Source organism: Prionailurus bengalensis, chromosome F2 (assembly GCF_016509475.1).
Source record: "Prionailurus bengalensis isolate Pbe53 chromosome F2, Fcat_Pben_1.1_paternal_pri, whole genome shotgun sequence".
NCBI lineage: Eukaryota > Metazoa > Chordata > Mammalia > Carnivora > Felidae > Prionailurus > Prionailurus bengalensis.
In genome coordinates this window covers 45,674,101-45,701,692 of record NC_057353.1, presented here as the reverse complement: position 1 = coordinate 45,701,692, position 27,592 = coordinate 45,674,101, and the positions used below count along the sequence as shown (strand labels likewise).

Here is a 27,592-nt window from a genome sequence, read left to right as displayed (position 1 = left end):
AAAGTATTTAGCTTATCAAAATGTACCTTTGAGATAGAAGAAAAAATAATAAAATATGTATTTATATAAGAAAGTGCTTTGATTCAGTTCTTTAGTTACTTTATAATTAGAAAAAACGTAAGCTTCCCCTTTTTTGGTTTATTTCACCTGCATTTAATAGTTGGACCATATGAGGAAATGTTCCCTCTAGATGCATTTTCAACATGAAAATGAATGCCTTCCTTCTTTGCTTAAACTGTATTTTTAAAAATTTAGGCTCATGCGGAACTACTTACTCTAGAAGACTCATATTAGATCCAAAAAACAGTCCTCTATTCTGAAATAAATAGCTTAAACTGGAAGTCAAACACCTGTAGATTCAGGATCTTGATAATCATTGCACATAATGCAAACAATATTCAAGTTGAAAACCAGACTTTCAGTATCATTTGTTTAAAGAAAATATTAGAATGGTAAGTATATTTTTCTTATTATTAACTGATTTTACACATGAACTATTAAAAACTTTTACAGTTAATGTAATGTGAAATGTAAGTCTGAAAGATTTTATCTTTTCTTGGTGCAAGAAGAGTGTGTATTGAAAATGAAAACGTTACGAACAACTTTGAAATTATGAGCTTAAGTGACCAGAACCTGAAGTTTAAATAAAGAGCAGAATTTTCACGCAATTGTTGGATAACATAAGACTGTTATTTATAAATAACTTTTCATAAATCCAGCAAGAAATAAGTGTTTCAGAGACTTCTTCCTTTAGGATTCTCAATATAAACTCAACAGAATAAAACATCTCAAGTCCCAAGAGTATTTGAACTTGCCTCTGTGCAACGTTACACTTTTATAAAGCCCTAACTGTAGTGACAACCCTACACAAAGCTATCATGGGTGAATTAATCATTTGAATTAAGAGCAGCAATGATGACAAAGTGTCAAAAAAATGTAGAATGTGCCAAAAGTTTTGAATATTTGGCATGCAATATAACTACAGAAAGGCTATCTATCTATCTATCTATCTATCTATCTATCTATCTATCTATCTACCTACCTACCTACCTACCTACCTACCTACCTACAAGATATATCTATCTATATAAATTATAGACAGGCACATCTAGAAAGTCATTACTTCTCAGAGATAGTTTATAGATATAAGTACAGCTGACCCTTAAACAACAAGGGTTTGAACTGTGCAGGTCTGCTTATATGTAGATTTTTAAACATAAACATATTGGAAAAATTTTGGAGACTGGAGACAATTTAAAACAACTCTGATGAACTGTGTAACCCAGAAATACTGAAAAAGTTTAGAAAAAGTTAGGTACTATTATAAGAATACTGCATAGAATACATATGACATATAAAAATATGTGTTAACTGACTGTGCTATTGGTAAGGCTTCCTATCAACAGTAGGCAATTAGTAGTTAAGTTCTGGAGGAGTCCAAAGTTATACGTGGATTTTCAATGGGGGCAAGGGGGCTTGGTGCCCCTAACCTCCGCATTGTTCAAGGGTCAATTATATAGGTATAAGATATATACATGTAGATATAAATACAGATATACACATAGACATAGACACACACAGAGGTAGAGGGAGAGAAGAAAAGAGAAGAGATATATGCAATACAACGTAGTCCAGACAAAAGACTTAATACACAAAGAGTTCTTACTAATTGATAAGGAAAAGATGAGCAACTACCTAGAAAAAGAATGCAATTTTATTTAATGAGACTGACAAAAACCCAAAACTCTGTTAGAATCAGAGTAAGGAAATAGTAAACTGGTGCAGCTATTTAGACAGGCAATTTGACATCGCTTAACATCTTAAAGGTACATGCCCTTTGATCTAGCAATCTTTTTTGCTAGAAATTTATTTATATACATACTCACCCAAGTCATGAAAAATGCCACTAAAAAGGTGTTTACTGCAAAAAGTGTTTGTATAAAGGATTTAAATTAACCACAAGTTCACAGAGAAACAGACTATATTTTCCAAAATGGCTGTAACAAAATGCACTCTTTTTTCCATATGCTCTTATTCAAGGTTACCTGCTTAGGAAGTACTTAGGCATGTGGATTTTGAAATTCTACCTTAAAAATCCTACAATAACCACCACCAAAAAAAGAAAGAACTTTAAAAATAAGAAAGCAAAAGGCTAGAAATATTTTTGCAATTCCAATCAATTGAGGATTTTCCTAGTTAAAGCAGCTGAATAGTAAATTTATTTTTTTTTAATTTTTTTAATGTTTCTTATTTTTGAGAGAGAGACAGACAGAGCATGAGCAAGGGAAAGGGCAGAGAGAGAGAGAGTGAGACACAGAAGGCAAAGCAGGCTCCAGGCTCCAAGCTGACAGTATAGAGCAGAATGCAGGCTCAAACCCACAAACCATGAGATCATGGCCTGAGTCAAAGTCCGACGCTTAACAGATTGGGCGACTTAGGCGCCCCACTGAATGGTAAATTTAATACAACACCAACAAAATTGTGTGATATGTAGTATTAATGATTATAATACAGTAAACCAAAAAACAAACAAAACAAATACACAAAAGAAATAAAGCTGTTTTCTCTCCCTTTTCCCAAATAGCCAGATTTTTATTCCTTCTGACATGTACACAAATCAGTGAAGCACAGAACCTGTTTCAATAAACCATCTCTGTGAATGATAGGAAAATAAAGCTAGAGTGAACTACTGAACTTCTAACCTCTGTCTTGTTGAAGAGGTGCTCAGTGTACAGGTGCTCCCATCCTTACTAAGAGTGAGCCCTCTTATATTCTGAACTATGCCTGCACATGAGTGTTGTTCAGAAAATACCACAATTCCTGCCTTAGTCAAAAAGGTGTCCAAGCAGACTGGAGGTTCCTCAAAAACAAAGAATTCTCAACACAGAATTACCATATGATCCAGCAATTCCATTCCTAGGTACATATCCCAAAGAAGTGAAAATGGGCTCAACAGACACTTGTATGCCAGTGTTCACAGCACCACTACTCACAACAGCCAACACAAAGGTGGCAACAACACAAGTGTCTAATAGAGGAAAGTTAACAAAATGTGGCACGTCCATACAATGAAGTATTATCCAGCCACAAAGATGAAGCTCTGATACCTGCTACAATTCGGATGGACCTTAAAAACATCATGCTAAGTGAAATAAGCCAAATATTTATGATTCTGCTTACATGAAACATGTACAGAATACACAAATTCATAGAGACAGAAAGTAATGAGTACAGAGTTTGTGATGATGAAAACATTTGGAAACAGATAGTGGTCATGGTTGTAAAACCTGGGCAATGTAATTTATGCTGTTAATGTACACTTGAAAATAATTACAAATGGAAAAAATCTTGTTATGTGTATTTTACCACAATAAAAAAATTGAAAAAAAAAGACTTCTGACTCAATGACTGAGATAATTTATACTTTATAGATAAAGTCTATCTTAAGAAGAAACATTTAACACCATAAATAAGGTTCACCTAAGGGCCATGACACTGATGTGGGTGGTGAAAAGAAGCTGTCATGTAAGTTTCTCTCACATGTATGTATGTTTACAAAATTTTATTCAAAGGAGTTCCAGAATGAATGTCTAACTGAAAGAATAAGTCACTATGAAAATGTCCCTCCTATTAACAAGTACCAAAGACATCCCAAATCATTCAGTACATCAAACAGGTAAAATATTTTATGATGAATAAGCAAATGTTGGATGCAGATCAAATGTGCACATAGAGGAAAGCTATGTCTGATTCTGGAAGATTTATCAGTATAAAATACTATTGAACACCTATTTAAAAAGTCTAAGCTAGGCTGGCTCATCCTGAAAAAGCAACATATTGCTACTACTCTACATTCTAGGCCCAATTTCAAAACTTAAATGGGAGATGAAGCATATACATTCGGTTTCTTTTCTTTTTATTTGTATTTGTGATCAATATTGATGTTTTAGGATGTGAAATTTAAGATGTGAGACCTTAAAATAGCATTAGGGATATTAGAGGAAGAAGGATTCAATCTAGGATTAGTTAGCAGGCAATTACTATTTAGAGGCCAATTACATCACATAATTTGAGGACGATTTGTAATTCCTGAACACTTCTGTAGCAGTAAAAACTCATCACAGATAGGTTGCTTTGCTTCCTGATTTGTCTGCACGACATTTCCCATTTTTTTTATACAGCACTCCTGTATTTCTCTCCACCTCATACTACCCTCTCATCTCTAATAACACTTTTTTTCCCTTAGATTTCCATGAAGTTTTGGGCCTTACCACTTGTTTACACTCAAATGAAAATAATTAGAAAATTATGGAATGAAAACACAAAATACACACTACAAAGAATTTTCAGTAAATCTGGGGTGCCTGGGTGGCTGAGTCATTTAAGCCTCCGACGTCGGCTCAGGTCATGTTCCCATGGTTTTTGGTTCCAGCCCCCATTGCTCTGAGCTGACAGGAAGGAGCTTACTTCCCGCTGAAAGATCCCGCAGAAGGATCCTCTGTCTCCCTCTCTTTGCCCCTCCCCTGACTGTTTTCTCTGTCTCCCTCTCAAAAATAAACACTAAAAAAAAAAGAAAAAGAATTTTCAGGAAATCACAAAAGCTTACTAACATAAATTATTTTAAATGAAATTACAGAAACTCATTCTGGTTAGGAAAATAAATGTTTTTATAATACCCAGAGAGGCATCTATAGAAAAGAAAACCCTTAATTGCTAAAAAAAATTTACTATTTGTTAATAATATAGATATCATAAAACTTTATTCTTATTTTCATCTGGATACAAATTTTCTGCAATTTTATTTTAATGGAAAAACTTATAGATACTATAATGATATTTTAAAATATTTATTTATTTTGAGAGAAAAAGAACAAGTGGGGGAGGGGCAGAGAGCGAGGAAGAGAAAGAATCCCAAGTAAGCTCTATGCTGTCAGATCAGAGCCCTACACGGGGCTGAATCTCATGAACCAGTAAGATCATGACCAGCCAAAATCAAGAATCAGATGCTTAACCAACTGAGCCAGCCAGGTGCCCCAATATAATGATAGTTTTAAAATACAATGGACTACTTCAAACTCTTACCAAAATAATCCTAAGTTTTCTCAAATAAAGAAAGCCAAACTACTTCTGTTTCCATAGTGTCTTCCCCCTATTTGCAGTTGAAAAATCAAAAAGATGGTCTGAAATCTCCATGACCTTTTATGTCTATCCCTCTTTCTGTATGGTTATGAAAAAGTGTTATTATGACACAAAATGGGTCTCAGCTATACTGTTTAAAAATATAGGTTTCTTTTTTTGCCTAAGTAATTTTAATATAAATCGTATTAGTTAAACATTCATTAGATACTCACATAATAAAGGATAATAACAAGGAAAAAGCACAAAGGTTAGCGTGTCTACAATGAGCATGCAGCCTCTATCCTGGTTAGTAGTTGCCTCTCAGATCACTTGTAATTGCTCAACGAAGACTAACTTTATTCTTTACCATTCATGTGTTTCTACAAAGTCTCTGAACAGATGAAAACAACTGTATAATACTGTCAGAATACAGCATATACAGACAATACTAATTGTTTTATCTCAAAATAATCAATTTTATATCAGTTCTACTAAAAATCAGAAAGAAAATAGGAACTGGTTAATACTGAAAATCCATGAAGTACAGGGGCAACTCGGTGGCTCAGTCAGTTCATTTTAGTTCAGGTCATGATCTCACAGTTTGTGGGTTCGAGCCCCACGTTGGGCTCTGTGATGACAGTGCAGAGCCTGCTTGGGATTCTCTCTCTCTCCCTCTCTCTCTTTCCCTTCCCTGCTCTCCCTCTCTCTTAAAAATAAACAAATAAACATTTTAAAATATCCACTAAGTATAATACACTGAATTTATCTCTATACAGGTTGGTAATTAAGAACTATAAAGCTCTACAAATTTAGTTTTTACTTAGGGAACTTTTTTAAAAAGGACCATTACCTTGAATAAAACTTTATTTATAATGTTAGGCAGAATAACTTTCCCCAATTAAGATTTGCCTTTGGGAGATAGAACAAGAGACAGACTAGGCTCCAAGAAGAAACAGAATGAACTAGATGCTTTTCTTTTTTTTTATTTTCTATCACTGACCATTCAAGCTCTTCCTCCTCCACATAATAACTAAAAGGGGAAAAAAAAGCTTTACTGTTTTCATGTGGCAGAGGCTAGTACTTATCCCTCAACTACCATTCTCTCTTTTTCTAATTCACATGGCCTTAATTTATGAGCTGGGCACCCTACCACCTAGGGAAATACTGTTTCTCAGCCTCTCTCACAGTGGCGTGTAGCCATATGACTATGTTTTGGCCAAAGAGGTATATAAGCAGTAGTGAAATGGGGGACTTCCAGATATTCTACTTTAAAAGAATGGGCACATCTGCTGATTCAGTTGCCATTTACTGAAAGCTAACTATGCAGCTAGCACTATTCATGTAGTCGCCACGTAGTCATCATTGAAAAGTAAGCTGTCAGTAAGGTCTACCATCAAGTCAAGCACTACTATTACCATTTATACGTAGGAACTTAGACTTAACTTGCTTTAAATTTCACAGTTCTTAACTAGTAAATCTGGGATTTGAACTCAGGTCTCTGTAACTTCCAAGTTCATACTATGTGAATCACTATACTAGAACTTCACTCAATATCCTTAAAGTTCTTCACTGTTTTCTAGCATGGGGGAAGCAAAAATTTTAAAGTTACTCTCACGGTTGGAGGCAGTGGGATTCTAAATTCATTTCATTACATTTTATTTATTTATTTTTTTAGTAGGCTCCATGCCCAACATGGGTTTGAACTTACAACCCTGAGATCAAGAGTCAGATGCTCTACCAACTGAGCCAGCCAGGTGCCCCAAATTCATTTCATTTTAAAACCTAAGTTAATTTGCACTGAGAAGCCTGGAAGAAGCCACAGGAACCTTGGGTGTTGGCTATTTTTTTTTTTAATAATTTCTACTTACCTTAGGTATATAGAATCTAACATTTGAGTTTAATAAAACAAATGACAGTAAGATAAGCTTCACTAGCAAAAGTCCTGATGAAAAAAAAATCTACTTTTTACTCTAGTAATTGAGTCAGAAACAAACCCAGTATCCTGACATATCTCCTAAAGGTTTAGTTGTAGAATGACTGTAACATAGTTACTCTTTCTAAAACACACCAGAGTACAAACTACAACCACCAGCCATATAAAAAAAGAATAGAAAAAACTAAACTCCCTAAATGGAAGTTATGTAAAATCAGACCACAAAAACCTCTGAAGGCCATACCTTCAATACTTGGCTGCATTTCTTCTGTTTTTGGAACAAAATTCTGATTATGCTTGTGTTGATATAAATCAAAGGTAAGCTGCGTGAAGTCAATGTATGGCTCCTCATGGGCTGGCCAGGAGATTTTCTTTTCTCTTTTTGGGTCCTTGGTAATTTTGCTTGAAATATACTTGCAATGGCATTAAGCAAAGGAAAGCAAAGGACAATGTCAAAAGCTTGTGCTGAAAGAAGAATTTCATGAAGAAAATGAGGGGAACCATCCGTTAAACCTTCAGATAACTTATGAAAACTTCTTCGCTCATTTCTTGATATTAACTTGTGGCGGACATTTTTTGTTACAGCTTTTGTGTATGTCAAAGAGAGAAATCCATGCTGCTGATGAGAGCCATCTAGGAGTTTTGCTGTTGTCTGTTCCAGAAAGAGGAAATCACAATACAAACTTCATTACAAAAAAGAAAAAAAAAACTATGTGAAAGCAGAAAATAATCTCAGTTGATATTATAATCTTTTACTATGTCTACACCCTCTGATGAGCACATTACTGGTCAATTCCACATATGGGGAAAAACCATCTAAGACTTGGAATGCTGAACTGAAAATTAGAAATCCTGAGTTCTAGTTCTAGATCTTGAGAAAGGCAATTAAACTTTGTTATATCTGTGTCTATGATTTCTACATTCTCTCTGATATTCAGAATTTGCAACAAGACATCTCTGGAGTTTATCTTTTCATTCTTGATAATTTTTCATTAAAAGTACCAATATGGATCACAGAGACGTTGTTTATGCAGATGAAACTGAAATAACCATGTAATGTACTTCCATTTGTAATCAACAAACAATCTGAATAGAAAAGATGATCGACTTCCCTCGACTTAATTAACATTTATGAGAACAGAGTTTTTCTTTTAATAATTTGGCTAATGTATATGAAGACTAAGCCCATAAAAAGAGCTTCATTGATACCATGCTTTGATAACTAAACCAATCATTTAATGCATGTTTATTGGAGATAGTAACATAACACAAAAATAAAACACCTGTCTTTTAGAACTTGCTTATTTTCAGTGGCTATCATTCTGTTTACAAAACCTAACTATCCACTCTCTCACAATTCAAACTCCTATTCCTTGAGTTTAATGCTACATAAATACACATACGACATTTGACTGACAGTAAAAATTATATCATTATATCATCAATACTTCTGACAAAACATGTCCAATTATATTCAAATTACACACTATAAACCAATTGTAGTAAAACAGCATACTTTGAAGAGTGAAATAAAATGCATACTTTCTATTTCTCAACATTAAAGGACAGCTCTTAAAGTTTTCCTGAACCAATTAATGTACATAAAATCCTATTTTACACATCACTCAACATAAAGTTAAAGTTAAGGTGTTATACACATTTCCAACCTCTCTTCCCAGGGCCTGATAAAGTTTTTAGGTTATTACAGTCCAATGCGTGATGTCGAGAGAGGAAGTGCACTGAGAAAGAACAACAAACAGGAAAAAAGTGAGAGTGGCAAAGCAGCAAAGTGCCCAGGCCTATGTTATCCCAGCACTAGTGAAGCTCTTTTGCTTCCATTTTCTTCCTCTCACATTGCTACCTATCCCCTAGTGACACAGCAAGGGGAACATAGTAGGCATTTCAGCTGTCACTGTTAATTTTGTTTTTAATCTGGACTTTACAATGAACAAAGGTGAGGTAAAAGTTATCTTCGTCTATGTTCTTTTTTAACCTAATTTTCTGACCATTAAAAATACCCTGGGAAGTAGGCATTAAATGGATGTGCAAAATAATCATTTTTCATGTTAACTGTCCTGCTGCCTTCAGGTGTTTTTTTGTTTTGTTTTTACTGTTCCCAACTTCCTAGCTGCCTCTCTGATTTCCCTTTCCTTTTGCTTTCTACACGCAAAAGGAAATACAGTAAAGCAAGAAAACGTGCTACCAGTCTTATGTCCATCTTGCTAGGTAACAGGAAACACCGGATGGAGAACGATGGCTGTGATATAGCCCAACAGCAACAACACTGTCTGTATTTAGATGTTTAAACTGGACTTGGGGGGCAGGGTTACAATCAACCACTAATCTAAATAACCTAACTCAAATCCCCCTTAATGGCTATGCCTGAATCCTGGAAATAGTATAAAAGGTGCTTCAGTGTATGAATGTTTTGATTTGGAAAATATATTTTAAACATATTGAACGTAGGTACTCTTGAATGTAAACTCCCCATGAGAGAAAGTTTGTTTGTTGAACTGTTGCATCCTCAACTCCCTTAATGTACAAGGAACAAAATGAAAAAACAAGTGAATACTAGCTGGAGTGAGATAATGTAAATATTACTTTTCATATGGTAATAATCAGCATCTTACACTCTTTAAAATGAAAAGTTAGAAAACACTGATAATTAAAGAAGTATAAAAATGCAGAAAAATTTTAAAGGGCATTAATAAGTTTGGGTTTTTTCATGAATATACATTAAAATTATTAAGTATGTAAAAAAATTAAGAATGTTTCTCAGAGACACCAATACCATTCAAATAAAAATAAAACTGAACAGAATTTCCACTGATATAAAAGCCACATGTAGAGATGTTTTTTCCAGACTAAAATTCCAGAAAAAATATCAGAATCCAATTAGAAACTAGCATTTGCTATTCAAATACAATATTAAACAACTGTTTAAAATATTTGACTAATTTTATCACCTTTTTAAAGGTCTAGGTCTTAAATTCCTTTTGAGTTACAAAAAAGGGGAAATAGTTCACACATGCTAAGAAAACATCTAATGTTTGCAATGATTTAAAAAATTCTTAAGAGAATTGCTATTATCATTGTGGTAATCTGTTCTTAATATTTTTAAATTATATGCATTTGTATTGACTTTAAGAATGGCGTTTAAAACAACTAGCTTAATGACATATCCAGATATATTGTACCACTTAGAAAAGAATAAGGTTCTAAACTTCTAAAAGCCACTGGTGGACAGTCTAGTGTTCATCCTATATCCAGCAATGACAGGCATATAGCCCTGTCCAGATTCAAGATCACCAAATACGGTAATGTGGATTAGTTGTGAGAAGGAAATGGCATAATAGAAAGGGGAAAAAAGCAATCTAAGTAAAAGCCATAAAAGAAAAGACAAAGCAGTCTGGTCAACTCTTGATTATTCAATACATGCACAATTTAAAAAACATTACACTTCATGTCCTACACTTCTATTTTCTTATGCTGATGGTAAAGTTAGTTTGTAATCACAAAACCAGAGTGAAAAAGAGTATATGCAAGTAACTCAGAAACAAATTAGATGGTACTAGAAAATCAGTCTATGAGTTAAAAGTAAAGTAGAGTTCATTTACAAAGTGGATGACACAGAGGAAGATAAAAATCAAGAGTTGACTCTATGGATAGTTCAATTCCTTCTCTGGATTCCTGTTAGTGGGAGTTCTGTAGCATAATTTTAAAATGATTTCTTACAGAAGGAAAGAAGCCAGAGCAATTACTGAAAGGGTCCTGCTTGCTGATGGGTCGAACCAACAAGGTGCGTCTGTTCAGCTTGTCAGTACAGGAAAGGAAGACACCTCCACATTGCCCCAAAGACCAACACTCTTCCCCAAGGCTTGAGGTGATGGACAGGAGCAAAGAAGGTGAAAAGACAAAAAGCAATAAAAGCCATAAGCAAAAAAATCTGGATAGTTTTAATTTTGCTCAAGTTTGCACGGGCTCAGGTTTGAGCCCCTGCTAGGTATGGCCTCTGTCTGGACCATCTTCTGCAAAAGCATTGTTAATGGAAGTAAATGAAAAATAATTGCTTTTAGTGTCAAATTACTACTATTAGTTTATGATAAAGGAAAATCCAACATGAACTCACTTATGAATAGGAAAAACTTCTAAAACATCAACATAATAGTACATTAATGATAAAACATTTTAATAAAAGCAATCCTACCTTTGCTTTTTGAAAAATTTACTTAATAGCTATAATAGGAAAATGGTTACAAAACACAAGCATTTAAAGGAGTTTTATTTTGTAATGTAATTTTGGAAGAATAGGTCAAAAAGAATTTATCTGAGCTCTAATTCTTGCAACCATTAGTCCTATTGCATGAATGAACAAAGATAAACAGTTTATAATATATTTTCAAAAAATCATAATTACTAAATGAGTCTCACCACAGGTTTTTCTTTGCACTGTAGAAATACTCCTTCAAAATGTCCTGACTGCCAACCTTCCCCTGGCCTGGAAAACATAAGTTCACCTTATCTGTTCTTTTCAATTTTTCTGAGTTAAAAACTGAGCATATATAACTATTTCAAATAGTTACCATGTAAACAACACTACACTAAACTGAAACGTGGAAGTGACAATGCAATCAAGAACAATTTATTTTAGCACCACACCCTGGGTAGTTTTGCATAATAGAAGCATTTGTCTTATTGGTAAAACTGTATACTTATTGATTGGTTATTTATTTCTACCTTATCTCTGAGACCACAAGGCCCCTAACAGCATGATTTATGTTTATTTTTCTTACAATACTACATCCTCAGTGCTTAGCATAGTGCACATAATACACAACAAATATTTTGAATAAATCAATGGGTAAATATTTAAAACTTACATAATTTAACAGTAAAGTCATTGATCTAGAACATAGATTATAATGTTCACATCATCAGAAAATTATTACAGCTATAACATAATAATCGTGTATCACTTGAAATAATCATGTATCACATGTATCTATATCTATCATATAGAGATATACTATTCAGGAGGATCTAAAGAGCTAAATATTACATTATCAAAGATCAATTAATGATTCATGGTTAGTGTAAAAGAAAATATATGCTTCATAACATTCTACTATTACAACAGGTTTTAATATATACCCAGCAAAATATTTTGAACTTCATAATTATGACACAATTTTTTGGCTAGATAGATTTGATAGTCATTGACATAAGCAATAGGATATGTGTGACACGCAATATGATAAGTAATAAAAATTCAAATGTTTTTAATGCAGAATTAGAAACCTGTTAAAGAAAAAAGATTCTGTTTTTAGGGTATATGATGCACCAGTAAAAATACAGAAACAGATGTGCTTCTGCAGGCACTCAATAAATAACTGCTGAATGAAAATTATGAATCCAAAAAACAGACTTTAAGGCTGTTTCTAGACTAAATTAATATGAAACTAAAAATATGATGCTGTTTAAAAAATAATTTTAAAAAATGTGTTTTATTATAATTCAATTAAAAAATACAAATTCCAGAATAGTATTCCAGAATAGCAAAAAAAAACCCCCAAAACTCCAAAAAGTGCTAGTTATTTTGTATTTGGGAAAAATTAATGACAACATTGCGATATATCTTTGTGAGGATATGTAAAACTTTACTTTTTGGGGGCGCCTGGGTGTTGCAGTCGGTTAAGCATCCAACTTCAGCTCAGGTCATGATCTCGCGATTCACGAGTTCAAGCCCCGTGTGGCGCTCTGTGCTGACAGCTCAGAGCCTGCAGCCTGCCTCAGATTCTGTGCCTCCCTCTCTCTTTCTGCCCCTCCACCACTCACACTCTGTCTCTTTTTCTCTCAACAATAAATAAACATTTAAAAAAACCAAAATACGGGGCGCCTGGGTGGCGCAGTCGGTTAAGCGTCCGACTTCAGCCAGGTCACGATCTCACGGTCTGTGAGTTCGAGCCCCGCGTCAGGCTCTGGGCTGATGGCTCGGAGCCTGGAGCCTGTTTCCGATTCTGTGTCTCCCTCTCTCTCTGACCCTCCCCCGTTCATGCTCGGTCTCTCTCTGTCCCAAAAATAAAATAAAAAAACGTTTAAAAAAAAAACCCAAAATACAGTTGTTTAAAACTTTATTTTTTTACTATTTATTATAAATAAATTATATTTGCCCACAATAATACTTTTGATAGAAAGTTATTAGGGCAAGAAAAATCTGGTTCTAGGAATATCTACCACATGTATATTAGTCAAATGAGAGATTAAGAAAAGTCTCCAAAGCACAAAGGGCCACGAGATGTCGCTCCATTTTAATCTGTGATTTAACTCATATGGAGAGTGGACAGCAAGTATACAGCAAAAACAAAACCATCCACTATGTCTCCAGTATCTTTGCAAATATACAAAATAACAAACTGCTTGAGTTTGTTATTTTCTATCAAACAGACTATCAAACTGGTAGTAAAAGCAGCTCATTTCATTTAATATGGCAATATGGATATTTATGAACAGATTTGCCATCGCATGAAACAAAACTTTGTTATATTCCATATATGAATGAATACCAAGTAAAATTAATCAATTTATCTGTTAAGAACTCTCTTTGGGAATAAGTACAGCACTTCAAAAAATAACAAAATTAAAATATAAAAATCCTTATATAAGACTGTGTTCAAAGAAAGCATAGCTTTTCCCGTATTTATTATTATTTACCTGCTTCTATAGTGATCAATATTGAAACTTTCTATTTTACATTTCACTTTGGTATATACATCCTGAACATCTATGGAAGCACTGAGATCTTCTAGTTCACTGACCATACAAAGCTCTGCAATAAGAAGCAAACATAATCAGCATTGGCCTCACAATCGATATTAAAACCTTGTGTTTTACATTTAATGTTCATATATACATCCTTAACTCCTAGAGAGGAAATGAGACTTTCTGTTCATTAACCATACAGGATTCTACAATAATAAGAAAAGTAACATCAATATAGGCCTCACAAGATTAAGATAAAGCACCTATTTCAAGACAGAAGAAATCCATTCATGCTTGAGGTACTGTATCTAACAATCTTTGCATACTTTTAGTGAAAATGATATAACACATCAATGAAACCAATGAAAAAATTACTTCATGGCTTTTGGAATGAATTTTAATATAAAAAAACAAAATTTAGGTATTGCTAATAGAAAGCAACTAAATTAGACCTAATGGTGTTTGTTTACTTTAAATGACAGTGATAAATAAAACTAGGTTCTACTATTTCTTTGAAAAATAGTGTTTAATATTTTACCTTTTTAGCAGAGAAGAAAAGTAACCCTGTACCTGTGCCTTTATTTTCAGGATCTGGAGCAAAGAGCTTTATAGTAATTTTGGGGAGCACCCACTGCATCCACAGACTAACACGGCCACTGGATCCACCAATGTTACTTGTAGTTTGTTCCAAGGTAACAGAATCTGAAAATGGTGAGTCATCACCTGCTTGTATAGAATCTCCCTGGAATGAGAAAAAACAAGTGTGTAACAAAGAAAAATAACTATAAAAAATGATAAAATAAATTTTGAAGGCTCAACTTCTGGAAATAAAGTTTTACCAGATTATGGCCATATTCATTCATTTACCTATTGCCTATGGCTACTTTTTAGCAGTTAAGTAGTTCCTATAGAGATACTATGGGCCACAAAACCTAAAATATTTACTATCTAGCCATTTATACAGTTTGTCTACCCCTGCTATACAGCACTTATGTATGAATCTGCAATATCCATAGCAAAGTGATTACCATAAGCATGGAGTAAGAAATAGAACATTTATTATGTCTCACATATTATAAGAAGACATTAAAAAGTTGGATTTCATAATAGTTCTTTTTTAATTTTTTGAAGTAATTTCTACACTCAACATGGGGCTCAAACACACAACCCCAAGATTAAGAGTAGCATGTTCTACCAACTGAGCCAGCCAGCCAGCTAGGCACCCCGACAACAGATTTTTACAATGACTTATATGGCTAAACGGCTCGAGGTAAAGACCATGAGCTTATTTAATTCAACAAATAAATAATGAATTACGAATATGTAAGTTCCCACATTTGGAACTAACAAACTTTCTGTAAAAGGTTTGTTTGGTAGTCCTTGTTTTTGTTAAATGTTTTCAGCAGCTGTTACATGGTCTGGAGAAAATTATAAATCCTGGTTTGGAGTTGGATAACTTCAGCCTCAAGACAGGAAGAGATGGTGTCAGGGATAGTGATCACTCTCACGTATTGTGTTATTTTAAGGATTAGCTACCAAGTATTTGGGCTCTTAAAATCCCACCTTTGCAGTCCATTTAAAACTTTCAAAAATACTCAGGAGCCCAAACCCATTCTCTGAGAACTGATCAAATACACTATAGTATGCTTATTTAAAAGACGTGTATATATTTTTAAACTTTAGTTATATGTACTTAAACATAGTCTGGTAAAGCACATGATACACTAGGTTACGGACTTCTTCAGACCCTATTCATGTTTGTTTCCTCCTCTGCAAAATGGTTATTTTGATATTTATCTTTTAGAATTGTTGTTAAGGAGAAAAAAGAACACGAACATAAAGTGATTACATATAATAAACAATTCATAATTAGTAGGTATAATTATCGCCAACAAATGGAACGACTACTTACAAATTGTATGCTCACAGTCTTACAAAATTTGGTATTCTATCTATACCTTCTTGCCTTTCTCATTTTGTCATCTTTCTAACTTTAACACCTTTTCCTTTGCCATATATCCTCAACTTCTAATAGTTCTTTGTTGCTTTGAATGTCTCAAACAAAATGTTCACTTCCTATGCCAAGGAGTCATGACCAGTAGTCAACAGCCAGAACAAAACATCCTTTAAAATTTAATAGAAGACAACACAACATGGTCAGTATATTGCTTTCTATGGATAGTTTCTCAGGACAGAAGCCACTCATCTCTTAGTCAAGCCATTAGTCTGACAGCTAACAACAGGGACGATGAGTAAAACCTTATGTAAATCCAAAAATTTCTGCTCTCATTAGCACAGACATGTATTCTACTCAGGTATATTCACAGCGCCTACATGAAGTTTTTACCTTGACCTCATGATAAGTTTTACAATCTCTTTCAATCAGAAGAAAATTTAATTTCCTTGTACACCCCGAAGGAGACTTAATGGGGAAGATTTTCACAAAAGAACAGACAAGTACTTATTGTTGGAATACTTAGACACCAAACACAGCAAAGCAATAGTGTCCTGTGATTTACTGTGACAGAAAATTATAGACTTAAATCTGAAGATAGTGAAGCCATTCCTTGTTACATTTACACCAAACAAGGCAAACAACTTCCTGTTTGTGATGTTTTCATATAAATGCTTCTCCAAAATAAGTGGTCCTAATTCTGCTACAGCTGAAATTCTTACAATTTGAGAAGCGATACAAAAATTCAGGGTTTTGGTTGCTGTCTAAAGTAACACAACATCTAATGAAAAGCACAAACTAATCCCAGAAAAGGATGCATTTTACAAAGTCAAATTCAATAAAAGATAATACAATATAGTCAACACGCCTTTCTTTATGGGTAAATTCTTATAGCAGAAGTATTCATAAATTAAATTTTCCTTCAACAGTTAGAAGAACATCATACTCCCAAGAATGGAAACTGTGGAGAAAGCAGCACCTCAAATCAATGAGACCTAGATTTTTAAATATTGTTAAGTATATTCAGTAGGAATGCTAAGAACATGGTGGCTTCAAATTTAATAACCAAGCACTTCTGAAAAAGTTGCTCTCCCTCCTCATGCAGTTTCAGTTTTCATTTTGGATTTACAACATTTGGTGTGGTATTGTTAAATATGTTTGTGCATTAATTTTCTGCTCCATTTCCAAATCTATAGCAAAAATAGAGCCAGAATTGAAGATGCTGAACTATTTTCCCACACCTCTTTATGCCAAGTTCTAAAATACACAGTTCAATTCTTTCACCATTCTGTTGCAAATTGACCAAAAGACTGAGTTTATTTTCCTAGCTGAATTTATCTTTGTTCATCTGGAAGAGCAAACACTGCAGCCCTTCATCCTTGGCCTGCTTTAGAGCTCAGGGATGATCATAGTTTTGGCCACACTGCTCCACTCCCTTATCAAAATAACTCCAGCATTCTTGTTCAATCACAAAACTTCCCAAAGGGCTAAACACTTCCACCACGGTTTGTACTTAAGTCAACAGTGACAAGTGGCCTGCTGTGGTTTCCACTACCTTTGCTCTCGCTATTTCAATGCAAGGGTGGGGAAAATGATGAACTGTTTTTAAGCTTCGTACTTACGCCTCTTATGCCTATTTCCCCTTCTACCACCATCCAGATTGATATTCAGGAAGCTAGAGCTATATTCACTGAAAAGTATGGTACTTCCTACCAACATGTCAACATTAAAAAAATTACTCATGAAGTATAAATCACCCAAGGATCATATAAACAAATACTCCTATTTAATACAAATAATTGTTAAGAGTGTACTTTTTTTTTTTCAACGTTTTTAATTTATTTTTGGGACAGAGAGAGACAGAGCATGAACGGGGGAGGGGCAGAGAGAGAGGGAGACACAGAATCGGAAACAGGCTCCAGGCTCCGAGCCATCAGCCCAGAGCCTGACGCGGGGCTCGAACTCACGGACCGCGAGATCGCGACCTGGCTGAAGTCGGACGCTTAACCGACTGCGCCACCCAGGCACCCCAAGAGTGTACTTTTTAAAACCAGATTCATTTGTAGTGAACTCTTCATAGTCAAAATAATGAATGTATTTGATGCAAATGAGAAAAACAGTACTTTATATAGTAGCAATTTTTAAAAATTTATGAACTTCTTTGAATGCAAATATTAATTAGAAATGAAAAATTCAAAACTGTGATTTCAAAGCATTCCCTAGATACATAATCGATATAAATAAGCACAACAAATATAAGGTGACCTCATAGCAACTCCTTTTTAGATATGTCCCCTGAGGCAAGGGAAACAACCAAAAATAAACTATTGGGACTTGATCAAAATAAAAAGCTTCTGTAGAGCAAAGGAAACAATCAACAAAACTAAAAGGCAACTTATAGAATGGGACAAGGTATTTGCAAATGACATATCTGATAAAGGGTTCATATCCAAAGTATATGAAGAACTTATAAAACTCAACACCAAAAAAAATGAATAATCCAATTACAAAATGGGCAGAAGACAACATGAATAGACATTTTTACAAAGAAGACATCCAGATGGCTAACAGACACATGAAAAGAAGCTCAACATCACTCATCATCAGAGAAACACAAATCAAAACTATAAGGAGATATCACCTCAAAACTGTCAGAATTGCTGAAATCAACAACACAAGAAACAACAGGTGTGTTGGCAAGAATATGGAGAAAGGGGAACCCTTTTGCACTGTGGGTGGAAATGCAAACTGGTGCAGCCATTCTGGAAAACAGTATGGAGGTTCCTCAAAAGGTTGAAAATAGAACAACCCTATGATCCAGCAATTGGTAACTACTATTTACCCAAAGGATACAAAAATGCTAATTCAAAGGGATACATGCACACTGATGTTTATGGCAGCATGATCTACAATTGCCAAGATATGGAAAGAGCCCAAGTGTCCATTGGTAGATGAATAGATAAAAAGATGTGGTGTGTATATATTATACATATATATGTATATGTGTATACACACACACAATGGAAAATTACTCAGCCATAAAAAGAATTAAATCTCGCCATTTGCAAAAACATGGATGGAACTAGACAGTATAATACTAAGCAAAGTCAGTCAGAGAAAGACAAATACCATTTGATTTCACTCATATGTGGAAGTGGGGAAACAAATCAAACAAAGGGGGGAAATAGAAAGGCAAACCAAGAAACAGACTCTTACCTATAGAAAACAAACTGATGGTTACCAGAGGGAAGGTGGGTGGGAGGATGGGTGAAATAGGTGAAGGGGATTAGGAGTGAACTTGCTGTGATGAGCACTGGGTGTTGTATCAAAGTGTTGAATCACTACATTGTACACCTGAAACTAATATTACACTGTATGGTAACTAACTGGAATTTAAATAAAAACTTAAAAAATCTGGCATGAGGTGGTTCATTCCTCAATCTCCAGTAATTATTTATAATGCACTTATTTTCAGTTAAATTTAAAGTGAATATGGGTCAAAATAGGTGCCCAGGGTTAAAAGACAAAAACTTCTAGGTATAAAATAAATAAGTCCTGGGGATGTATGTAATGCACAGCATGATGACTATATAGGTAATAATGCTGTATCGTGTGTTTGAAAGTTGGTAAGAGAGTAGGTTTTAAGTGTTCTCATCACAAGAAAAAATAACTTGTAACTATGTATGGTGATGGATGTTAAACACACACACACACACACACACACAACATACATATTTTTTAAACTAGAAGCAATTTTAATCACTGAATCAATGAAGGATAAGAATGTAAGTCAAATTTTGCCATGAAGCAAAACTTACAACATTAGAGGTTAATCTGTTAATTTTTACTTTTGGTTGAGTTGTAAATCAGTATTCTCACATATACTCAGAATTTTATATTTTTTTCTTATATAACAAAAGTTTTGCTCCTCCTTCTATGTGGTACAGAATTGTCTCTAGGAAGCAGAATCCATTATGAGCTAAATTTTGCAGTCCACCTACATATTATGTGTATGCACATATCCATGCCATATTATAAATTCCTCTTAGGATAAAAAGACTCTGTTTTAAATGTTTAATTTTTTAAAGATGAATATTAAGTATCCAATTAAAAAATGTGAAAACACAACAGAATAAACCCCAAAAAGGAAAGACTTATGTATCTTAGCATAGATAGACAAGGTATCCTAGAAACTTTTAAACACAATTCTGAGGTATATATAGGTTTGAGGGCTTGATTTTACACTGCCAAATGTTTTCAAAAAACTTCTAGATATGAAATTAAAAGTAAAGGTGTTTCAGGCTAGAAACAACCCCTGTAGTCCATCAAAGATATAAACACACAAAACCTCTGTGGGAATAGGGCCTCAACCACTATGTAAAAGTCTCATAGGCTAATGAAAAACTCTTAATATAAGGTTACATAACACATAAGGAAACAATCTACAAAGAGCAAGAGTTAAAAACAGGATTAGACTCTCAAAAAATTTGGACAAATCTGATAAAAAAATATAAAATAATTATGTTTAAAACAAAAGACCAAAACTTTTTAAAAAATAAACTCATACAGTTTTATGAATTCACATCGTAATATATTTGCAGGGACTTAATATATACATGCTGTAGAGTATAATAAATCAGATTGATTTCAATCATAATGAGTTGATATTCCCAAATCATTTAACATCCACATATTCAAGAACAATGTGTTTAAAACCCAATCTGCACACCAAGCATTGTACGGGTTGCTTAAATTAGGGTTATCCACTAATAATAAAGATAAGAGGGGATGGATGGTAGTGGAGAGTTATTTCACATCCAGTATTTCCCACTGAGTAAGTAACATATTCAAATATACAGCCAAATTCTTCAAAATTAACAAAAATAAGTTAAAAATAGAATCCAAAGGATCACAGTAACATATCTAATATGCTAGAACTCAAAAGTAAAGGAATGAAAATTACAAATATCATTTATACACAGTTCTAGCAGCACAATAAACAAAGAGAAATGAGAAATGAAAACTTGGGCACAAAGTTTGAATTCTGGATGAATTAAACCACAGACTGAGTCATAGACGGAGCATTCATACACACAGGAGAAAACAATGATTGTATTTTCAGATGTCATCATTTACTGGCTAATTCTCAAAGGGGTAAATTTAAACTCATATGGATACATAGTTAACCTTGATCCCCACATAACTATTTTCTTGAGAGGAGAAATTAAACATTAAATATTCAATACATAGACACCTCCTTCTAATTTGCAAAGTTAGATCAAAGCCCTAACACTGATTATCCTAACAGTATTCACAAAAATCTTCCTGCCATTTATGGCAAATAAAGGAGCTAAATTATTTTAAGATATTTCTCAGGGAACAAGTATCCCAAATAACTGTAGGTTTCAAATCCATATTGGACTACTCACCTCTTTTCTTGACCACAGTATGTAAACAAGAGAAGATGGTACATTCTGAAAATATTTGCCACTTTTTCCTTCATAAGTCTGTATGACCTTTTGTAAGCTGCTTTACATGGTCTTCCTCCAATGAATATGTCTTTTGCATTATGATTCTTTCATTTTCAGATCTTTTTCACATAGGTCAGATTAAATCCATGGCTAACGCAAAACTAATAAGCTCACTAATGAACATTTTCATTGCTTATGTTTACAACTCAATCAGAAAGAATCCTCAATATTTTAAATTTAAATGAATTGCAGGAATGTAAGGATCTTGTTATAGAAATCAGAATTTATTTTTTTAATTTTTTTTGTTAAGTAGGCTCCATGCCCAGTGTGGAGCTTAAACTCACGACCCTGCAATCAAGACCTGAGCTGAGATCCAGAGCTTGAACTTAAATGACTGAGCCACCCAGACACCCTAGAATGAATTTCTTTTTATATGACTGAGAAAATCTCTCCCTTTGTTAATCTCTCCTTTTATTAATTTCCCCATTTTGGCTCATGAGGACATCATTCTTCTGGCTTTTTCTATTATAATACACCTAATAAAACAAAACTGCTACTAATGTTATATTTATTTTCAAGATTCTTCTCAAGCGTTACTTCCTCTGCAAAACACCCAAAGATACAAGAGAATAAATTTGTTAATCATACTTCTATAATTACAGGGCATGTTCATCTCTATTACATCTCATATTAGGGCTACCATGTCCTTTTGTGTAGGTTGGACAGTGCACAATAGAGAGCACCATTTATACTGTACTTTGTATGAATGGCAGTCCCTAGATCTATGACCAACAGGTGCGACCACTCCATGAAAGCCTTGTCTTTTCCAGTCTTTCAATGTTTTTTTAAATGTCTCTTTCTAAAAGCCCACTTCCCAAAATAGGTAGTCATGTTTATCTGGACATCCCAGTAAATAAAGTACTTAGCAGACAATTGTTTAATGGAACACTCTCCTTTCTGCCAGTGGAATGTCTCTATGACTTAACTTCATTTATTAATTTCACTTATACTATCCTTGTTAGCAACTTGTCACCCCAAGCTTTGATTACTCTTCTAAAGTATTTCACAAAGTGTATTCTGTGCAATGATAATATGTGGAAAAGAGTCTTTGGTTAAATAAGTTTGAAAACTATTACATTCAATAGAGTGGTTGTTGTTTTTAAACTGCAGGAGCTTTTGTATTCTAACTGTAGGAATCTCCATGAAAGCAAGTTTTTACCCTAGAAGGGATATGCCCCATCGACCTCATAACTGCACATTTCTAGACTGGACTTATTCCTCGTTTGGAGTGTGGAGCAAAACCCATCACTTGGGTCACTGGTTTCTCAGAATGTAGAATGAATGGGGATAGAGAAGTTGCTTGTGCAGTTGTCAAACAGATCTACTCTAATGTGTTAAAGCCTCAAAGCAAATTAAAAAAAAAAATGTCCATTTAACTGAGTTTGATTGCCTTTAGTGTTTAAAAAAAATAATAACATCCCCTTTACCTGATGCTTCTTCCCATTCTGTATTTTGCCAAAGCTATGTTTCCATAGAACATGTCTTCATGCAAAAACAGTAACATAACTTCTACCTCTATCTATTATAGTAGTTCTCAGTGGTGCAAGTTCACCCCTGTGTTGGGGAAATGTATTAGGATATTTCTGGTTAACTCAATGATTGGGTGTCACTACCGGCATTTAAGAGTTAGGATTAGGGGGAATTAAGAGCTTCTATCATGAATAAGGCAGTCCTGAAAAGCAAAATGATCTCATAGAAATTTACACAGGTGAAAATCTTGGAAATATATTTGGAAATAAAACTTAATTCAGCTTTAGATCTAAACATTATTTTTTTGGCATTTCTGCACAATTTTATTATACTTATACACTAAGAGTTCCAGAAATGTAAATACTGAAAAGAAAGGAAGCATAAATTTTGCTTTATTCAAAACTCTACCAAGTTTGCTGCTATTTCAGAAAATGATGCCACCAATAAATGATGCCACAACAGTACCATTCGTGGTACTGGATACAGATGGAAACAAGTCTATTTGTTATCAGTCAAATTCACAGTAATTGTACGTACTGTGTACTTCATCATGTCTTCTTCTAACATAGTCATGCCTGAGCACTTACACATATATTGAATATATATTATTATACTTTGAATTATATTCCTTTAATCCTTTATATTTTGAGCTATTAGATATTTTTGAAATATTATGTATATGTGCATTACATTGTTTTTTTTTTTCATTCAGGATAGTAAAGGGGCAATATAAAATATTTGTTATAAAACAGGCACTGGCATGTTGGGTGAGGTTAGGGTGTTAAAAATGAAAAGAAAGACTTTTATGACTGGAAGAGAGAAGGTGAGGATTTTGGGTTTGACAGGATTAAAAACCACTAACGTAAAGATAACAATAATACCCTGGTTCACAAAAAGGGCAGGGGCAGAGAGGGTAGGGGAAAGGGAAGCATAAGCCTCTTTTTCACTCAGCTTTTAAGTTTCCATACTTCTGAGGAAACATACCTTTACTGTGTCTCAGTTTTTTCCATTTCATAGAACCCGAATATCCTGAACTACCCCACTACCTACTGAAAGCAATTAAAATACTTGGACCTAAAAGGAACATTAATAAATAGCCACTGCTACCACAGCTCCCCATGAGCCTTCTGAACCTGCCAGCTTCCACAGAAATGAGGTCATCTTCATTCTCAGCCCTGATATAGAACTCTGTGGTATATATCACCCTTCACTGGCAGCAGAACCTTTCAGAAACACTTACCTCAGTAGTAGTTCCAACATCAGCAGATGGGCTGCATGTGCTGGTATCTGGAGGAGCAGTGCCTACACTGCTTCTCACTGGAGAACCAGGGACAGGCCCCGCCACGGTTTCTGCATAGGCTGATGAAGGACTGAGATTACCTCTCCTCTGAATCTTATTCCAGACCTTATTCATGATCTCAGTCAGTTCATAGAAAAGCTGCACCTGAGCAGAAGAAAAAGGGAAAACGAGTCTTTCAACTTCCAGTCACAATTGACTAAATTACTACATGTGAAAAAATTAAAACAAGTCCAGGGAAATAAGAATACATGAAATAAAAATCTATCAGTATATCACCAATCATGATATTATATCATGATCTGTAATCTATGATAATTATCAAATATATATATTATAATACATATGATCATGAATATTTTATGATACTATGATTCAGATGAGATATACAAAGAACAATTCATACAGCAAGTTTACAATTTTAAGTATTTTATCGTGATTTGAATTTGAAGCAGATATAATGAATTTACTCATACTTGATGTTTGCCACATATTCAAACTTTGATATTTTATGAGCAATTTAGCTTTTTTTTTGAAAAACAGTGTTAATACAGCAATAATGTTAAACAGCTTACAATGAAAGAGTGGATTGCTTTTAATACACAACTAATAGAACACAAAGAAATGCCTCTTAAACAGAGGTATCAGAATTAGATGTCAAATGTATACTAGTAAATATGATTATTTAATTACACATGAAATAATTACCATTCTTATTTATAAATGTTTTCCACATTTAAATTCTCCCTACTTTTCTGAGGAATAAATCTGAAACAGGATTTCTCACCCAGTAAAATAAAGTGGAAAAGAATGACATAACATAGAATGGTAAAAGGAAAATGTTACATATAAGACTTTGCTATAGATAAAGAACATAAACTATTCAACCTACCATTCCCCTTAGATTTGTCATTCCAATATTCAGAGGAAAAAAATTGTTTAACTTGCACATTGTTTGACTAAGTTCTAAGATATTTACACAAGATTTCATAAATAAGCATTAATCACGGAATTTGTATGACAACATATTGCCATACACTGTATAAAACAAGCCCAAGGAAAAAAATGCAAACAAAATATATAAGCAAATCCACAGCTGGATACCATATTCTGCTTGCCATTAAAAAAAAAAGGGTGAAATTCTCATATTTATAAGAAGTTTCAGCCCCAGGACACATCCAGATGATAAAGCTGGCTTCTTATGTGGGCAGAACAGATGCATAAAAACACTGTTGTCAACCCTTATTTGATATAAAACAGTACTTAGGTTACAGTTTTCTCCTGCTTTTTGTGTGATGAAGTCTCAAATCTCAGGTTATAGCTCTTTTTGCTTTAAAAAAAAAAACATCTAATGGCTAGAGATCTTACGAAACACCTCTTAGAAAAATTTTAGTTCAAATTCTTTTGTCTTTCATAATCAAGAATGAGTTCTCTCTAAAAAGAAACAATTTTATTGCAAACCTTATTTTGAAAAAAGATTTACTTCTTCTTAAACAATTAAAGCTGACAAATAAGGAAAGCATACACCAAAGAAAACAACTTCTAGATACTTCTAAGGGCATAAAGTTAATTTATTTAAGAGAACTGATGCTTTTATTGTCACTATTTCTTATTTCCTTTAACTGTTACCCTTCAATAATTATGTATGAATGGCACTAAGTATGTGCATAATTAATGTGCCAAGCAAACACAGACATAAACTATAAACATATTTTTATTTTCAAAGGAGAAAGTTACTATCACAGAACTCAGACTTGCCAAATTCAAAGGCTTTAAAAAAATAAAAAAATATGAAGATAAATATTCAATTCTTATCCTTCAAGCTGTACTGAAAACTGCCAATGACAGCTATCGCTACCCCCCATTAAAATGTCTAAAATCAAAAAGCCTAACCATAACAATATTGGCAAAGATGAAACTCTCATTTACTGCTGATCAGAATGCAAAATGTAGAATAGTTTGGTGGTTTCTGAAAAAGACATACATCTACCATAGGATCCAGCCATTGCACTCTTGTTTCCCCAAGAAAAATGAAAGCCTATATCCACACAAATACAGAACACAAATGTTCATAGCAGTTTTTCTGTAATAATCTACAACTGGAAAAAAATCTCAAATCTTCACCAGTAAGGGGACAAATAATATGTAGTATATGCATGCAACAGAATATCTATCAATAAAAAGAAATCAACTATGGATTCATGGAAAACATGACCTAATCTGAAAATAATTATGCTGAATGAAAGAAGCTAGGTTTAAAAAAAAAAAAAAAAAGGAGAGACAGAGACACAGAATACAACTGTATGATTCTATTTTTACAAAATCTTAGCAAATGACAATTATCCATAATGACAGAATTACTGGTTGCCTGGGATGGGGTAAGAAGTAAAATGGAGGATTATGAAGTGGCATAAAGAAACTTTTGAGGATGATGGATGTATGCATTATCTTGATTCTGAGAATGGTTTCATGGGTATACATATGTCAAATATCCTAGCATTAAACATGTGCAGTTTATTGGATGTAAGTATATCCCAATAAAACTTTAAAACTTTCTTAAAGATGAGCACCATGTGAGGCAGCTTTATATACATTATGTATGAAGATGACTGAATATCAATAATATCTTGTATAACGAATACCTAATGAATACCAAAATGTAATGTTTCACTGTTTAAAACTTAATTTCACATCTATTTTCTCATTTACTCTATAACCAATCACATAGGAGATTTACTTGGATTGGAGAGGCTGAGAGAAGCCTCAAGCCGATACATTTCTAAAGAAGAAACATGATTTAAGTGGATGCAAAAAGCCACTGCAGTCTTAAGAATAGCAAGAGCAATAGCCAAGTGCAGGAGATGATGTAGGGGCATCAAAAGGCTCTATCCAGTTAACGAAGAAGGACTTGTATTGCAAGGTATTGGAGAGAGAAGAGTAATCATAAAGGTAGGTAGAAGAAAACCATGGGTATACAATTTCAATGGAAATCAAGCAAGAGAATGGAATTTCAACAAGTGATTACTACTCCATGTTGAACACCAAAGAGCTCTAAGTAAATATATATTTTAAAAGCCTAGCTCATTTGGTATGCAGGTTATCACTAATCCTTAAAACTCAATTTCAAAAAAGAGAAAAGACTTTTGTCAAAAACTTAAAAACAAGCAAACAAAAAAAGCCTTTGCATATAAAGCATAATCCTTACCCAGTCTAATTTTGCATGAAGATAATAATAAAAATCAGGGGACTCAGAAAAATTAAAAATGAGTGGTACAAAAAATACAAATCTAGTTTTGTCTAAACTCAATGGTGTGCTCTTAGACAGTAATGCCAAATTCTACTTCCTTACTGAAAACTGAACATAACTTAGCAATAAAACTATGAATAAACAGGATAAAAAAGGAGCATAAAACCTATTCTTCCTCTAGTTTCACATACCTAAAACCCAAAATGGCAAAGATGGGTTTTGTTCCTGGAAATGCCTTATAGCAAGACAAAATGTATCAATTTATTGGCTAAGGGAAAACTGA

At 33.8% G+C, this 27,592-nt stretch overlaps 1 protein-coding gene across 1 annotated transcript in view; it reads right to left on the bottom strand.

Annotated features, from left to right (window-relative positions):
• The window catches only part of VPS13B (vacuolar protein sorting 13 homolog B), an 828,197-nt gene that overhangs the window by 345,721 nt on the left and 454,884 nt on the right, over window positions 1-27,592 (bottom strand). Inside the window, 6 exon segments of the mRNA XM_043601463.1 lie at window positions 7,296-7,337; window positions 7,340-7,703; window positions 11,483-11,549; window positions 13,763-13,877; window positions 14,381-14,552; window positions 24,006-24,209. Of these exon segments, the coding sequence (XP_043457398.1) occupies window positions 7,296-7,337; window positions 7,340-7,703; window positions 11,483-11,549; window positions 13,763-13,877; window positions 14,381-14,552; window positions 24,006-24,209 (964 nt within the window).